This window comes from Nycticebus coucang, chromosome 5 (genome assembly GCF_027406575.1).
Source record: "Nycticebus coucang isolate mNycCou1 chromosome 5, mNycCou1.pri, whole genome shotgun sequence".
Taxonomy (NCBI): Eukaryota; Metazoa; Chordata; class Mammalia; order Primates; family Lorisidae; genus Nycticebus; species Nycticebus coucang.
The window spans coordinates 4,527,900-4,545,884 of NC_069784.1; the positions used below are offsets into that span (position 1 = coordinate 4,527,900).

Genomic DNA, 17,985 nt, shown 5'->3' on the forward strand with positions numbered 1-17,985 from the left:
GTCTGGCTCACCCAGCCTGGAGCAGTGACATGATCATAGCTCACTGCAGCCTTGAATCCCTAGGCTCAAGTGGGCCCTCTCACTTCTGCCCCCCAAGTAGCTGGGATGACAAGCGTGTGCACTACACCCAGCTAATTTTTTTTTAATTAAATCATAGCTGTGTACATTAATGCAATCATGGGATACCATACACTGGTTTTATATACAATTTGACATATTTTCATCATACTGGTTAACATAGCCTTCCTGGCATTTCCAGCTAATTTTTTAAAAAACATTTTTTGAGGAGATAAGGTCTCGCTTTGTTGTCCAGGCTAGTTTAAACTCCTAGGCTTGAACAATCCTCCCACCTCAGCCTCCCAAAGTGCTGGGATTATAAACCTGAACCATACAAGGCCAAAGTCAAGGATTTTTAGGACACAAAACTCAGTGAGAATCCTAGCTGTAACAAATTTGGGCAAGTTACTTTCTATTATGTCAACTGAACTCACTTGCAAAATGATACAGCTATTGTATCCTCAGAGTTACAAATGAAAGGAGGTAACACGTGTAAAGAGCTTAATGCCCAACAGAATAAAAGGCTTGGTAAGTACTTGTTATAAACTGTGAAGTCCCTGGAGGAAAATTAGACAAAGAAAAGGAATTCCATGATGAGATGAAAAGTAAGAAAATATAGGGCTGATAACTGATTCCTAAAAACCACAGTTAGGTCAAATAAAGAAAGAAGCCAGATAAGTAAAAGAAAAATAAGAGCATCAAGGTGCTAAAATAAACTAGGAATGTCACTCCAAAACACCTCTCTGATATATAAATTATTTTAGAGCTGAAGGCAATTAAGAAGCATCAAATGAGAGAAAAAGCTTTGTCTTCCTCCTTTTCTGCTAAAGATAGGAGACAAATTCTCCTTCACTATTCTGGATTCTCACTTGCCCAGAGATAGCACAGAGGAATCTACAAGCAAACCGTACTCCATTAGTTTCCCCCCAGGTATTAATACAGTTCCCACAATTTCTTACCCTTGGAAACCTAAAACCATTTCCCTTTATCCTGTCATTTCTCTATAAATTTATTGCTCTGTGTTGAAGATGCTATGTAAGTGGAGCTCTAAGCCACCATTTTGAGTTACTTTTCACTGAGGTTTCTCCCATGCAGTATCTGCTGCATGTACTAATAAACTTGTTCACCTCTTTCCTATTAATTTGCCTTTTGTCACAAGGGGGCCATCCCAACTAAGAACAAAGTTTGGTAAAGGTAAAGTTTAGCCTCCCTTACAGACTCAAGGAAGACAAAAGAAAGGACTGTTTGCATAACATATACACGACAGAGACACTACAGAGAAAAGATGCCTGAAAAAAGGCCTTAGATGTGTTGGTTCGATGTCACTGATGCCCTTTGAATAGCAAGAGAAGGCTGTGAGAATAAAGGAAAATGACAGTTTTTGCATAGCAGGTGATATGAAAGAAACCTAGGACAACACCAAGAACAACACCGTTCTTTTTCTTGAGACACTGACAAAGAGATACACTAAAAGTAGGTAATTACGATCCAGAGTAATGGGAGCTATGCCAGAAGACCCGGAGGGGACATCAACGCACGCAGAAGGGATTTCCGATTCAGAACAGGGGAGCCAAAAGATGCGGACCAACGAGCCCTAAGCTGAGGAGTCTGACAGAAAGTGAACAGAGTAATTTGGGGAAAGCGCAATCGTGAGACAAATGCGACACACGGGGGGACTTGCAGCTGGAGTGTCCCATTACATGAATAGCAAACATGACGCAGTAAGAGAGAAGGCAAGCGGCCAAGACACCAAGAGAAAGAGTTGCTTGAAAGGGTTTCATGTATGAAGTAGATGGCATTTTACTCAGGAAACAATGGATAAATATTTTGTGTAATGTAACGTAAAAACACAAATTTTGGAGCTGGGGGGATCAAATCCTGGACTCACCCATTACTAACTGACCTTGGACAAATTATTCAATCTCTTTTGCCTCAGTTTAGTCACAGCATTACTGTGAAGATAAAAATGGGTTGCTAAATGCAAAGTGCTCAAAATGGTGCTCCGTTAAGTACTTGACACATTTTAGGTTCTGAGCACAGGCACTACCTGGTTCAATCACCTGGGTGGCAGTGTGTAAATTAGGAAACTATCTCGGTAATCCAAATGAGAAACGATTAGGGCATGCTGTTTGGAAATGGAAGGAGATAAGTAGATTTAAGAGATCTTCAGGACTTTTGATTGATCAGATATGGAGGTAAGAGGAAACTAAGAAGCCTGAGGACAAATTTCAGGTCGCTGAAAGAGGATATTGTGGTGCCACTACCCAAGACAGAAAAAACAGGAAGAAGAAAAAGGAATGAACTTATTTGATCATATTTAAACATACTAAATTTTAAATATGTTTCCCCAAGCGATATATAGACCTGGTAACATGGAGAAAGGTCAGAGTCAAAGGTATATATGTAGGTGACAGTTAACAAAGTTCACGTGGTAACTGAAATTCCAACCATGTATCCACTGATGAGATGTCAGAGATTGCTAGTTTTCTCCCCAATATCTATTCTCCTGTTCTTCTTTGTATAAGAACCTCCCTTCCAAATTTCTGGCTGAGCACATGACTTCACAGAATAAATATTTCTTTTCTAGCCATCCTGGCAACTGGGTGTTACCATGTGACTAAATTGTAACCAATGAGATGTAAACAGAGTGATGCACACAACAGGCAAAATAGGCATGCCATCTCCTTCCTAATTGCTAGTAATGTCAGCAAGTACAGCCCTGCTCGCTGGAATATGAAATCATCTTCTAGCCTGTAGACAAGGGCCATACCTTGAAATGCCAAAGAAACAAGGCCCCCCCAAAGGGTGAGGTCTGATATTAACTCACAGAGCAGAAAAACAACACAACCTCAGATATTTACATGAGAGCAAAATAAACTTCTATATTGTTTAGGTCATTATTATTTCGGAATTTCTTTTCTTTTTTAGAGACAAGATTTTGCTCCGTCACCTGGGCTAGGTACAGTGGTGTGATCTTAATTCACTGCAATCCCAAGTGGCTAGGACTACAGGCTCATGCCTCTACGGCCAGCTAATTTTAAAAAAATTCTTTTTTATAGAGACAAGAGTCGTCTCACATATTACTCAGGCTTGTCCCAAACTCCTGGCCTCATGAAATCCACTACCCTAATCTCCCAAAGTGCTGGATTACAGGCTTGAGCCACCATGCCTGGCCTGGAATTTATTATAAATAGCTAAATTTATATCATAACCAATACCAAGTTTAATAAATACAGTGGGGATATTATACATAATACTATGTTTTGTAGCAGTGGTCTATCAGAAGAATGACAAACAGGCTTAAAATCTAGTTAGCGACCTCATAAATTCTATGGTAAAACATTAGGCAAAATAGTATATAATGATACACTAGAAACCAGAGAAACAAATGCTAATAGAACTTGTAGTTTTAGGGGAAACAGCTGGAAAAATTTAAGGTTGCTGCTCCAACTCAGAACCACCGCAAAGACTAAGCCCATCTCTATCCACATCTCTACATACGATTTATATTTCAGATACACGTTATTTTTCACATTTTCATAGTACAGACACATTTGCCACATGATTAATATGGTATGTCACGTCATCATTTTCTCAGAAATAAAATTCTCTAAATAAATTTCTACTCTTTCCAATAGAATTATCTCTAGATGGTATAGTACACATTCCCCATCTTATTACTACAGTGAATATAATTTATTGAGCCCTTTACCGTATTATTGCAAATATCAATTATTACATTCTAATAATGTCTTTCCTAGTTCATGTTTATTCTATCTCATTAGTCCTTTACTATATACTGACATGGTGAGCTGAACCCTTCAGAAGACATTCTGTACTGATGCACAGCTCACCTAATGAGCAGGAAGACATAGGTTGCCACAGATATCAGGTAACTTTCTAATGTTGTTCTGCCCAGTCACCAGCTCTGAAACTAAGATGTCTTTCCCTCACAATTACGTGTACAAGTCTTTCCCTCACAATTAAATGTAAAAACTCTCAAACTGTTTTTTTTTGAAGCTTATAGGAAATATTTTATTTCTAGGTTTGCTATTTTTCTTTTTTCTTTTTTTCTTTTTTTTTTTTGAGACCGGGTCTCAGTCTCAAAAAAATAGTGATAGAATACAGTGGCATTATCATAGCTCATTGCAACCTCAAGCTTCTGGGCTTAGGTGATCCTCCTATCTCAAACTCCTAAGTAATTTTTCTCTTTACTGTAGAGACAGGATCTGATTTTTGCTCAGGGTGGTCTTGAACTCCTGACCTCCCACCTCCAAAGTGCTACGATTACAGACGTGAGCCACCACACCCTGACAGTTTGCTATTATTCTAGTATTTCTCATAGTAAAGGTTTCTGAAGTTTAAGATATCATGTATTCCTATTTAGATTTTACGGGTAAAAATGTCACAATTACTAATAGGACTTACCTCAATATTCTGCACATAATAGTTCACTCTAAGGTATAAATGAAGCAATGTTCCCTCCTCCAACAGTAACCGGTTAGACAAGGAGGGAGAAAAAGTAATAACAATACAGGATCAAGTGCCCATGGCTTGAGAATGCCTAACCACTTAAATCCTGCTGCCAAAAATGTAGTCAAAAATATATACTAAATATTAGAACCATCTAAAAGAAAGAGAGAAAAGGGGAGAACAAAGAGGGAGGAGGCAAAACAAAGGTGTTCATATGGCAAATAATTCCTCCAAAATGCTATCTATAAGCATATACTTCAGAAATTAAAACAAATATTTGGTTGAAAATAAAAAATAAGCCCAAAAGCTATTCATCTACAATAAAGAATATAAATTAATTCTGAAAAGGACCAAGATTTATTTTTGAGAACTGAAGTTCTATTAAAATGTGGCTTTAAAATTTTTCTTTAGTTGACAAATAGTAATTGTACACATTCACTGGGTACAGAGTGATGTTTTGATTTCTATACTGTGCAGTGATCAGGGTAGTCAGATATCAGTCACCTCAAACATTTATTATTCCATTGTGTTGGGAACATTCAGTATCCCCCTTCTACTTGTGTGAATGTACACATCACTGTTACCGGCATCCTACGGCGGGGCAGGAACCCCAGAGCTATTCCTCGCATCTGCCTGTAATTTTGTATCCTTTAATAACTCTCCCAAGCCCTATAACTTGGCTTTAAAATGTAGTATTTTGCCGGGCGCGGTGGCTCACGCTGTAATCCCAGCACTATGGGAGGCTAAGGAGGGAGAATCGCTTGAGCTCAGGAGTTTGAGACTTGCCTGAGCGACAGTGAGACCCCGACTCGTGAAAAAAATGGAAAAACCCAGCCGGGCGCCGTGGCGAGCGCCTGTAATCCAGCGGCTTCCGGAGGCTGAGGCAGCGGGGTGCCCGCAGCCCGAGTCTGAGGTTGTGGTGAGCTACCACGCCCACTGCACTCTGCTCAGGGGCATAGGGTGGGACCCTGTCTCAACAACAACAACAAAAAAAATGTAGTATTTTGAAAAGAATAAGAAATTATATACATGTCTATTTTCTAGGTTCTTTAAACTTACAGTAATGCTCCAAAACTAAAAATATCTTTTACTGCTATGTGCTCTATTGATTTTTACTGTATTTACCAACAGCATCTTTCCAGGATTATTTAAGGTTTTCCCCACTTTTTCCCAACTTCAATTTCCCAATATTTTGAAAAAACAAAACAAAACAAAACTGCAAAGACAAGTTAAACATCTGGATATACAGAAAAAAAGTGACTATAACAAAGACTGACTAAGCAGCAAAATACTTAAAAGGAAGACGAGGCCTGTGGTCAGGTTCCTAAAAATCAAAGCCCAGCCCTGCTACCTTTGTGACTTCAGACACAACTTCTTTTCCTACACCTCAACTTCTTCTTTTCCTAAATCTCAGCTTCTTTGCTATAAAATGGGGAATGATGCTCATCTCCTCAGGTCACTGTAACAATGAAACGACTAGTTAACATTAAGTCCGTGCAGACAGCTCCAGTGTTTTAAGCCAATGCAAATAATAAAGAAAAACTGGAAGTGATTATAAATTCAGTTTTTAACCTGTGGAAACTGACTTTGAGTTTCTGGAACTCTACTCAGATTAACCACTGGAGAATCCTTCCTTATTCTCTAATAAAATATAATGCTTTGTACATAATTGTCACTAATTAAATACATACATCTAAATAACTAACCTACAGTTCCCACTGACTTGTAAGTTAATACATGTCTATTTTCACACTTCATTTGCTTTCATATTTCTAGCTACGACCTAGACGCCATTTATTTTCAATACTGGTCTTTTAAACCTTCTAAGATTTTAATCCAATTCACCATTACAACTGCAATGTTTCTGAAATGTGACAGAGACCTCCTTTTTGACCTCCTGCCATATCATCTTTCCTAAAAAGCTTCTTATGTAGACTTAAAAGAACTATACTCCTAAAATTACTAACAAAATATATACAAATATTTCTTTTCTCCTTTAATGCCCACTGTTGATCATATATAAACTGTAATTAGTTCTATGCTGTTTTCCTTGTGCTAAATTCTGCATCTAAGAGAAAAGACAAAAAAACAAACAATACACAGCTATTGGTATCTTTTTTATAACTAGGTTTATCATTCTATTTTGTTTTTCTTGTATCCTGTACCTCATCTGATTCAACCAAATCAAACTTATGTATATATTGATAATATCTGATAGAATTACTATTTTCTTTAAATTTCTTCTAAATATTTATAACTGAACTCCAAAAAAGATTCTCAGGTGTAATTCTTCAATTCTTCCCTATCAAAAGTATAAACAATATATGAAACTTATTTCCTTTATTCTAAACAATTTTAAAAATCACAAAGGGATTAGAAAGCTGACAGATAACACAATCATAGCTCTTAGTAATTCTTTCACCTACTTAGGTGAAAAAAATAATATAAAATTTTATTTTTTTGAGACAGAGTCTCACTATGTTGTCCTCAGTAGAGTGCCAGGGCATCACAGCTCACAGCAACCTCAAACTCTTGGGCTTAAGCGACTCTCTTGCCTCAGCTTCCCAAGTAGCTGAGACCAAAGGTGCCCGCCACAACGCCCAGCTATTTTTTTGTTGCAGTTGCCATGGTTGTTTAGCTGGCCTGGGTTGGGTTTGAACCCGCCAGCCTTGGTGCATGTGGCCAGTGCCATAACCACTGTGCTACAGGCACCAAGCCAATATAATGATTTTTTAAAAAATTAACACTAGTATAAAAAAGTCCCTTTTAAGATCAGAGAAATGGCATATGTAGCTGTTATCACCATTTTACCCTGTCATGTTGGTGTTACTTCCTAGTTTATTAATAAGAAAAATAAAAGGAAAAGGGACTGGCAAGAAGAAAGTAAAAGTATCTTTATTACCTGACATGAGCATGTGTAGAAAATCCTAAGGAATCTACAAAAGACTACAGGACTAATACATGAATGCAGCAATATTAAAAAATCATATGTTTTGAATAAACCACTGGAAAATAAAATTTCAAAACAGTATCTTTTAGGACAGCATCAAGAAATATGAAAAATGTAGAGATAAACTGAACAAAATATGTGAAAGACTTTACACCAGAAACTAATGAATTCTGAGAAAAAGTATAGCAAACTTAAATACATGTAAAGATATACCACGTTCATCAAACAGAATATGCAATATTGTTAAGCTATTAATTATCTCCAATTTAATCTACAGATTCAACACGATCTCAGTAGAAATCTCAGCAGGTAATACAATAGAGAAGGGACAGCCTTTTCAAAAAATGATGGGCATCCAAGGCAAAATAATAACCTTTACGTAAATCTGATACCTTCTACAAAATTAACCAAAATGTTTCATGTCCTTACATGTAAAATGCAAAAGTATAAAACTTTCAGAAAAAGACAAAAGAGAACATCTTAGGATCCTGAAGGTAGGCAGTTCTTAGACTCAGCAGATGACATAAAACAAAAACTGGACCTCATTAAATTATAAACTTTTCCTCTCTGACTCATTTAAGAAGAAGAAAGGACAAGCTACAGAGTGGAAGTATCTGCAAAACACAGGTCTGACAAACAAGCATCCAATGCAGAATATTAAAAGACCTCTGAAAACTCAACAGTAATAAAAATAAACAATCCAATTAGAAAAAGGGCAAAAGACACGTATAGATAAGTTACTGAAGAGGATGTACAGACAGCAAATAGGCACATGAAAAGACTAATATTCAATATTATTAGCCATTATGAAAATTCAATTCTGTTCACAATGAGATAACATTATCCACTAGCAGAATGGGTAAAAGAGAAAATAATCACAATACCAAAACTTGGCAAAGTATGTAGAAAAACATGGTCATTCATACTGTGCTGGTGAGAATGTAAAATGGAAAACATTTTGGCAGTCTCTTATAAAAACTAAACATTTAACTACCACATGACACAGCAACTGCACTCTTAGGCATTTATCCCAGAGAAATGAAGACTTATGTTCACACAAAAACCTATACATGAATGTTATTGCGGCTTCATTCATAATTCCCCCAAATTGAAAACAACCCAGATGTTCTTCAATGAGTGAATGGTTAACAACGGGGGTACACGAATAGCATGGAATACTATTCAGCAATAAGAGAAAGAAACTATTGATACATACAACTTGAATGAAATCACCAGGGAATTATGCTGAATGGGGGGAAAACGCCAATTTCAAAAGGCTACATAACATAATTAGAGAAAGAGATTAGTAGCTGTGACGGGTAAAGGTAAGAGCGGGAGTGAAGGAACAGCAGATGTGCCTATACATGAGGAACATGGAGATCCTGGGCTGTTGACTGTAAATGCCAATATCCTGGTTGTGATACTGTACTATAGTTTGGTAAGATGTATCCAGTAGGGGAGACTGAATGAGATATACACAAAATTTCTTTGTTTTTCGTCTTTTTTTATTTTATTTTTTTTAGTGTTTTATTTTTTGAGACAGAGTTTCACTCTGTCACCCTGAGTTAGAGGGCTGTGGAGTCACAGCTCACAGCAACCACAAATTCCTGGGCTTGAACAATCCTCTTGCTCAAGAGGCAGACCCTGGCTACAACCTAGCTAATTTTTCAATTTTTAGTAGAGATGGTGTCTTGCTCTTGCTCAGGCTGTTCTAGAACTCCTGAACTTAGGCAATCTGCCTGCCTCGCCCTCCCATATTCATTGTATGTGACTTCACAATTATTTCAAAATACAAAGTTTAATTTTAAAAAAACCCAAGCCTTTTTTTGAGACATAGTCTCATTCTATTATCCCAGGCTAGAGTACTATGGTGTCAGCCTCACAGCAATGTCAAATTCCTGGGCTCAAGCCATCCTCCTCTCTCAGCCTCTAAAGTAGCTGGGACTACAGGCACCTACCACAATGCCCACGTAATTTTTCTATTTTTAGTAGATACGGGGTCTTGCTCTTGCTCAGGCTGGTCTTGAACTCCTGATTTCAAGTGATCCTCTGGCCTTGGCCTCCCAGCGTGCTAGGATTATAGGCATGAACCACCGTGCCCAGCCCCTATTTCTCCTATTGACCAAGGATCAATAAATACCAGGAGACATCTTGAAGATGAAGTAATCTATTAAGGCCTGTCTCAAGGTCAGAAATGAAATGTGGAGCATGAACAGAATGGGCCAGAAGGGACAGGATCACACTACACTGGCATGATCACGATTTTAACTTAAATATATTACATTATGTACTTAACTAAACTATGGCTGCTGCACTCAACATGAGAAATTACCAAACATTAAAATATTTTCCTGGCATACATAGTAATACCATGAATTAGTTGGAACCTGGTGCACTACTCTGGAAAGTCTAACCATCACTAAAACATAGATATAGCACAGTACCACAGCAGAGGAACTAAACATTCAAAGAATTCAAGCCTCCTTATAATAGCTTTTAATCTTCCCACTACAATCTAGTACTCAAACATATACACATTTATACAACACGTACAGCCCTGAAACTGCTGCTTCATGAAGCAGTAATGACCCTCATTATGTATGATGTGTTCTGACTCTTCTTTAAGGAGAAGAGTCATTTTTAATTAGGTATTAATTTTTTTAAAAAAGTGGTCATAATCCATTAAATGAATTTTATTATCTACTAAGGGGTTCCTATGCTGCAGTTTGAAAAACAGTGCTATACAAATGTAGTAAAATGTTCACATTTGGGGAATCCTGATGAAAGATTTCAAGGAATTCTTCGTGCTCTTCTAGTACCTTTCTGCAAATCTAAAATAGTCAAGATATTTGCACCAGATTGTTCATTGCAGCTCAATTCATAATAGCCAAGTCGTGGAAGAAGCCCAAGTGCCCATCGACCCACGAATGGATTAATAAATTGTGGTATATGTATACCATGGAACACTATGCAGCAGTAAAAAAAATGGAGACTTTACCTCTTTTATGCTTACATGGATGGAACTGGAAAATATTCTTCTCAGTAAAGTATCTCAGGAATGGAAAAAAAAATCCAATGTACTTAGTACTACTGTGAAACCAATTTATAATAACTCACACTTGCATATGAAAAATGAAACACAATTTTAGTCTAAGATGAAGGAGGGATGGGGAGAGGGTGGGAGGGGTAGTATGTGATAGTAGGGGGACCACAACTATGAAGCACATTGCAAATACAAGTTGGATCTATCATGTGTAGAGCACAAATGTCCTAATGTTACAATTGGGTAAATGAGGTGAAAGCTATATTGATTAGTAGGATGTAAACACTCCAATTTGTACAAACAATCAACACCCTGAAATTGGCATAAATGTATTTATGATCTACATGCAAAAGACTTAATAAAAAAATTTTTTTAAAATGGTCAAGATAAAAAATAAACTTAGGAACAGATTCACCTTTGAGGGAGTAAGATTGTAAGAGCAATTACCACGTCTCACGTTATCTTTACATTGCCTAATTTCCCCCCTCCCTTCCTTCCTGTCACACGATTCCTTACATATGGCATGCTTTCAATAAATACATACTAAATAAAAAGAATTACGGGAAGGCATAAACTAGAGATGACATCTAAGATAGAAAGGGATCTTTGGGTGCACATTCACAGCAGTTAGATTTTGGTTAGGGAAGCAGGAAAAATAAATGTAAGGGACATGGATTAAAAACTGACACTGAGTTTCATGCTTATGAAATGACTTTAATCTATTTATTAATGGACATTCGAAGACCAAGTACAGATTCACAAAGGCCATTTCTTTTTCTTCTTCATGATAATGACATCAAGAAAATGAAGATTCATAGGAAAGGGGTGACTCATAGCAAACAAAACCTGTAAGTATATTTATATAGACTTGCTAAATGCCACCAAGAACGAAGGCTATTTCCTCTCTCTCTTTAGAAAGCTATAAATCAGAAGTAAAAGTTATACCTCAAAATTCTGTTCCATTATGTTTCCTCCTTTACTCAAACTCTCCATGATGGCTTTGTTTCGAAGAATATCCTCTTCACTGAGATGTTCTCTTCTTTTCCTTGATTCTAAAACGAGTCCATTCACCAGATAAAAATCTGCCAAAAAGTTTCCTACTCTTTCCTACAACAAAATAAAATATTTCAAAATAATAAAACTTACAGTAAGATTTTCATATTTAAAAAATTGAGGTAATATATTTTTCCATAAACATGTTGACATGTAAGTGAAAATAAATATTACTTTGGTAATTCGAATAGTCAAATTATCTCCTATATTCTATTAAGTTAAAACATATAGAATTATACATTTCAAATTGAAAAAGAAATATTTAAAACACAAAAATACATGATAGTTAATCTGCAAATGAGTTAAATCTAAATAAAAATACCACATCCTTTAGATTATCTATTCCCAAGTAGCACAAAGCTATATCAAAATTTCATGAAGCTGACAGTATCATAAGTAATAAGGAGGGGTCAGGGATAACACTGTTCCCATTTTATAGATAGAAAAAATAGAATAAAAAGAAATAAATAGTTCAAGTCACACAGGAATGACCTGTTCAAATTCTCTACTCTGTAAGGAGGCCAAACATCAAGTTATGGCTGCTGCTGCTTTCAACAAAGAGAATAGTTTTGCTGATTGAAACAATTGTTTTAGAGAAAATTAAATAGTGTAATGGACATCGAGAAAGGAGTCAATACTTTCCTTCAGTGAAGTCCTCCTAGTCATTCAACATTAACCTTTACCTTTTTACCTTACTTAAAAAAAGAATCAGTATCTTACTGAAAATTTCCCACATCTACCTGCATGCAAATCACTTGGACTCCACCCTGATCTGTCTTCTAGCATTCTACTACTGTATGTTTAGAGTTGTTTCCAGACTCACTTTTCTTTCAGTGGCTTCCTTACCATCACCAGAAAGCAAAGCCTTCTGCACTGTTTCTACCTACAAAATGGGAACCATAAGGATGACTGACTCCCTCCTTACCTGTCAAAGATTTAAGATCACCTAGATGCTGTTCAAGAACTTTCAGCTGCTTAGCAGCAGCACTAGATGCATAGTAGTTTCAATTTTTATCTTCTTTTGAAGTGATCCATCTAATGCTGTCCAGAAGAACAGAGTACAGGTAAGACTTTAAAAGCCAACAAATGGATTGCAATGTAGGGTCTCACAACTGGAAATCCTATAATGCCATTTGTTGCCAAACAGGGTTAGAGAGGGAACCCCTAGATTTCACAGTGTGAACTTCTGTGGCTGGGAAATACTCAGGTGGTGATTATTATAAGGGCTGCAGGATGTAAACTGAGAAGCCTCTGCAAGGAGCTCTGGAACTGTGGGCAGTGGTCAATGGGAACTTTTAGCCATATGGGTGAGTTGTATGATGGTTAATTTTATATGTTAACTTGGCTAGACTGTGGTGTCCAGGTGTTTGGTTAAACAACAGTGTAAATGTTGCTGTGAAGTTACTGTGCAGATATAATTTACACTTAAATAGTGGATTCTGTGTGAAACAGATTACCCTCCATGATGTGGGCCGCATCCAATTAGATAAAGGCCTTAAGAATAAAGATAGAGGTTTCCAGAAGAAAAAAGCAATTCTGCCTCATAACTGTAATACAGAAACCCTGCCTGAGTTTCCAGCCTGTATATCTATGGCTCAAACCCCACTATCAACTCTTCTCTGAATTTCCACCCTGCAGACTGCTCTGCAGATTTCAGATTTGTAGCTCCTACAATCACAGAAGTCATTCCTTCAAACAAATCAAGTATTCCCTTCTTCTCTCCCTTTTCCTTTTCTCTTTCCCTCTCCCTTACCCTCCTCTCCATACTTTTGTTTCTCAGAGGACCTAACTAATACAGGCTCTATTTTTCTTTCTCCAATGAGAATATATTCATTTCTACTATACACAATTTTTAATAGCAGTAAATCTTTTTTTTTTTTCTTTTTAGAGACAGTCTCACTTTATTACTCTCGGTCGAGTGCTATGGCATCATAGCTCACAGCAACTTCTAACTCCTGGGCTTAGGTGATTCTCTTGCCTCTGCCTCCCATGTAGCTGGGACTACAGGCACCCGCCACAACGCCTGGCTATTTTTTTGTTGTTGTAGTTTTGGCCAGAAACAGGTTTGAACCTGCCACCCGTGGTATATGGGGCCAGCGCCCTACCCACTCAGCCACAGGTATAAGTAACCATAGCAGTAAATCTTGACTCTTACCCTGATATGGTTACTTATTCCTTTTTGTTTTTGAGACAGAATCTCACTATGTTGCCCTCAGTAGCCATGACGTCACAGCTCACAGCTATCTCAAAATTCTTTGAGCTTAAGCAATTCTCTTGCCTCAGCCTCCCAAATAGCTGGGACTACAGGCACCCGCCGCAACGCCCAGCTACAGTTACTTATTCTTAAATTTATATTATATAGAAATGCTTCTTCATACATATCATTCAAAAATTTTCAATATATTTTTAATAGTCTTATATAACCTCTTATTGACAGGTTGGAAATTATCGAAGTTATTTCTAATATACTAATGGTGAAACTTCCACTGAGATTTGATCTAATAATAGTATTGTAGAAATGTAAGCTTATTTAGTCATATACGTGTATACAGAATACTGAGTTAAGTAAATGACTTAGAAGTCTCAAAGCAAGGAAAAAAAATTCAGAGAAATGAATTGAAGTGTAGCCTTTTTATGGAATAAAACGTTAGAAGTATAATGGAATCATGTGAGAACACTCTTCCCTAAATAATAACAAGGCAGCTAGCAACAAGAATCTGTCCCAACATAGAATTCAAATGAGCTCAGCTTTCTCTCCTGGCTTCTCAGAGAATACATTCTGACTCTGTAACCAACCATTATAACTTCCTATCTGGATTCCAGAAAGAGAATAAACTACTTGGAAAAAACCAGTAAGATACTTCTTCCTGAATTTTCATAACATTATTTTGGCAACATTAAATATCAAACAGTTTTTAAAGTTTGAGAATCTAAATTAGATTTGCACCTACTGTTTTATCTTCCCGAAAAAGCCATCCTGTTTGGGCACGTGTGAAAGAAATTGACTTGGTTGATAAAGTTGCAGAGTAAATATCACTGCTCATTAAAATGTCAACCTCTTCTTCTGTTTCCATCTCTGATTCCTGGGGTGGAGGAAAAAGTTAAATTTAAGAATCTCGGTTGTTCAAAGACTATTAGTGCTACATATGAAAATAATCATAATGTTACAGACTTTAAAAGACAAAAAGACAGTTTCTAAGTAATGTGAAATGCAACTGATTCTAAAAACCCCACACCTATCTACTGTCTTCTCAAGTCAATTAGAATTATGACTTAATTATGAATCTAGCAGAAAAAGCTGAATGCTTGACACAGCGCCCCTGCACTGTTAGACATGTGCTAATGGAGAAAGTGCTAGATCAGCCATTACAGCCATTACAACTACAGGCTGGAGAGCAATTTAAAAAGCTACTTTAAGAACTAAGTTAAAACTGAGACAAATGTTCATATAAAGGGTTTTTTTTCTTAAATACAGATGAATCTTACTTCAGTTCTTTTTAATTCAAAGACCCACCGCTGTCCTTTTAGGGTCTCTTTCCCAATTCATTCTAAGTGGAAGGAGAGAAGAAAGAGAAAGAAAAGGAATGAGGGAGAGAGGCAGGAGGGACGCAAACAGGGAGGGAGGGAGGGAGGGAAGGAGAGGCGGTAGGAAGGGGTCTTTTCTATATTGGTTATAAAAAGAAAATTACCCACAAATATCAATCCAGGATCCTTAAAGTCAATAGCTGCACTTCAGGTTTTATCATCTACATATTCCCTAATGGTGGCATATAATAATTGCCCATTATTTTTAAATGAGAAAAAAGGAATGACTTGTGCTTGTTTCAAGGCTGGTGGACTAAGTGACTAAGCACAGAACAGCAGATGGGCAGGCGCAGGGTAAGGTTCTGCTCCACGGCAGGCCCAGAGAGGTCCTCCAACACTCGGGACTCCATAAGGGAGAAAAAGAGGTAGAACTTAAGAGCTGTCTGGAGAATGAACACTGTCCCTAGGACTCTGTGCTCCCTATCTCCTCATTTCTAGGCTCTCCAGAGGCCTGTCTTCTATGTCTCACCACCTAACTTTCACTTGCAGATAGTCCGTCCTTAATCTTTGAGTCTACAGAAAACAACAGCAACAGCTTGAAACTGGGACAGTACCAATTCTTCCACCCTCACACGTGAAGAATGCAAAATCTCGACATTCCTGCTAAGGCTATGTTTCTGGTGACCCAAACTGCATTCTGAACACAATTTTCTGAAGAAAATCATTGGCTACAGTAGTTCAAACCGAATTATTAAAACATTATACTTCAAATGCATTATGAATCAACTTCAGTTTTATATATTAGCTCAGTGAACACATTGCCTATGAAGAAATTTGCCTTATGTTTCAAATACACTGTTTTCAAGTAAACTTTTTAGACATAATTCTTCTATGAATCAGACTATAGAAAGACCTCCTATTAATAGAAAGACCTCCTATTAATTAATAGAAAAACCTCCTATTAATTAATTGCATTCTTTCAAAAAACATGTAAGGAACAGTTATTACTTATGTATGTACATCAGAATAAATAACAAATATTCCCCACCTTAAGGATTACTATTCAAAATCTACCTTTCCTGTACCTTAAATATTAAAAAATATACACATACATACACACAACTACCCATAATGCAAGTCCTTTGGTGACCTCATAAATACTATTATATAATATCAACTAATAATTACACATTTTATGGCTGGCTTCTCTTTCAGTGCCATATTTCCAACTCACCTAGGTGGTTGTCCTATTGCCATTTAATATGCAAGAAGTCAAATTATTTAAAAAATATCTGAGCCAAACCCAGCTTCTTGCCTGTTTCTATAAATAAGAGTGTAATGGAATATAGCCATGCTCATTTACTTATATACTGCCTATGGCTGCTTTTATCCTAACAACAGCATAGCTGAGAGAAATCATATGGCTCACAAAAATATTTAAATATGTAAAGTACTTATTATTTCTCCCTTTATAGTACAAGAAAGAATTTACCAACCTACAGCCTAAAATATACTGATGCTGTATTAGGTACCAGAGAAAACAACCAAAAGGACTCCAGGAAGCTAAGCCTGGTGGCTCATGCCTGTAATACATACTAACTACTGCAGGAGGATCACTTGAGACTAGGCGTTTAAGACCAGACTTGGAAAAACAGCAGGGCTCATTTCTAAAATAATTTTTTTTTTTAAGTCAGCCAGGTTCAGTGGCATGTGCCTATAGCCCAAGTTACTCAGGAGGCTAAAGTGGAAGGACTGCTTGAACCCAATTCAAAAAAACAGAGAGACTGGGCATGGTGGCTCGTGCCTGTTATCCCAGCACTCAGGAGGACAAGGAGGGTAGATTGCCTGAGCTCAGGAGTTCAAGACCAGCCTGATCATGAGCAAGACCCTGTCTCTATTAAAAATAAAAAAAAACTGGCAGCATATGGTGGTGGGCACCTGTAGTCCCAGCTACTCAAGAGGCTGAGGCAGGAAGATCACCTTAACCAGGAGTTAGAGGTTCCTGTGAGCTGTGGCACTCTACTCCACCATGGCACTCTACTCAGGGTGACAGACTGAGACTGTCTCAAAAAAAAAGAAGGGTTTGGTGTCCAGAACTCAGTGCGTAGGGCACCAGCCATATACACCGAGGCTGGTGGGTTGGAGCCTGGCCTGGGACTGCTAAACAACAATGACAACTGCAACCAAAAAACAGCTGGACATTGTGGCAGGTACCTGCAGTCCCACCTACTCGGGAGGCAGAGGCAAGAGAATCACTTAAGCTCGAGAGTTTGAGGTTGCTGTGAGCTATGATGCCAGCACTCTACCGAGGGCGACATGGTGACTCTGTCTCAAAAAAAAAAAAAAGAACCCTGCAGCCTTCAGGTACTTACCTCAATAACAGAGAAAGAAAGCCATATAAGTAAATACTGTGTTTAGCCATATGGTTCCAGATTTAGTAGGAGCATAAAAAAAACAATAGTCAGTTGGCAGGGAAGAAAGTGATACTAAGCAGGTGCCCTACAGATAAGAAGGTGCTGCAGGAAAAGCATTCCAGGAAGTGGAAACAACATGAATAAAGAAACAAACCCCAAAGCCAGGTCACAACAGGAACCCTGCCACACTAAGTTTGGATTTTACCTTTTTAGGTAATGAGGAAGTTTTACAGTGTCTTTAATTAAGGAACATTACATAAATTTGCATTGAAAATTCAATATATCTTCAATATGTGAAATAATTTAGAAGCATACAAGAAGGGAGTCAGGGAGATTATTTGTAAGACTTTCTGAATAGTCCAGTTGAGAAATAACAAATACTGAATTATAGTAGTGGCAGTGTAAATAAAAAGGAATAATTATAAGACATTAAGGAGACAAAAATGACCAAATACATTCTCTAATTAGGA

General features: G+C 37.4%; 1 protein-coding gene across 1 annotated transcript in view; it reads right to left on the reverse strand.

Annotated features, from left to right (window-relative positions):
- Window positions 1–17,985, reverse strand: part of ANKRD13C (ankyrin repeat domain 13C) — a 91,437-nt gene that overhangs the window by 20,842 nt on the left and 52,610 nt on the right. The window contains exons 8-9 of the mRNA XM_053591808.1: window positions 14,528–14,659; window positions 11,469–11,630 (exon numbers count right to left, since the gene is read on the reverse strand). Of these exons, the coding sequence (XP_053447783.1) occupies window positions 11,469–11,630; window positions 14,528–14,659 (294 nt within the window). The remainder of the gene's footprint in view (window positions 1–11,468; window positions 11,631–14,527; window positions 14,660–17,985) is intronic.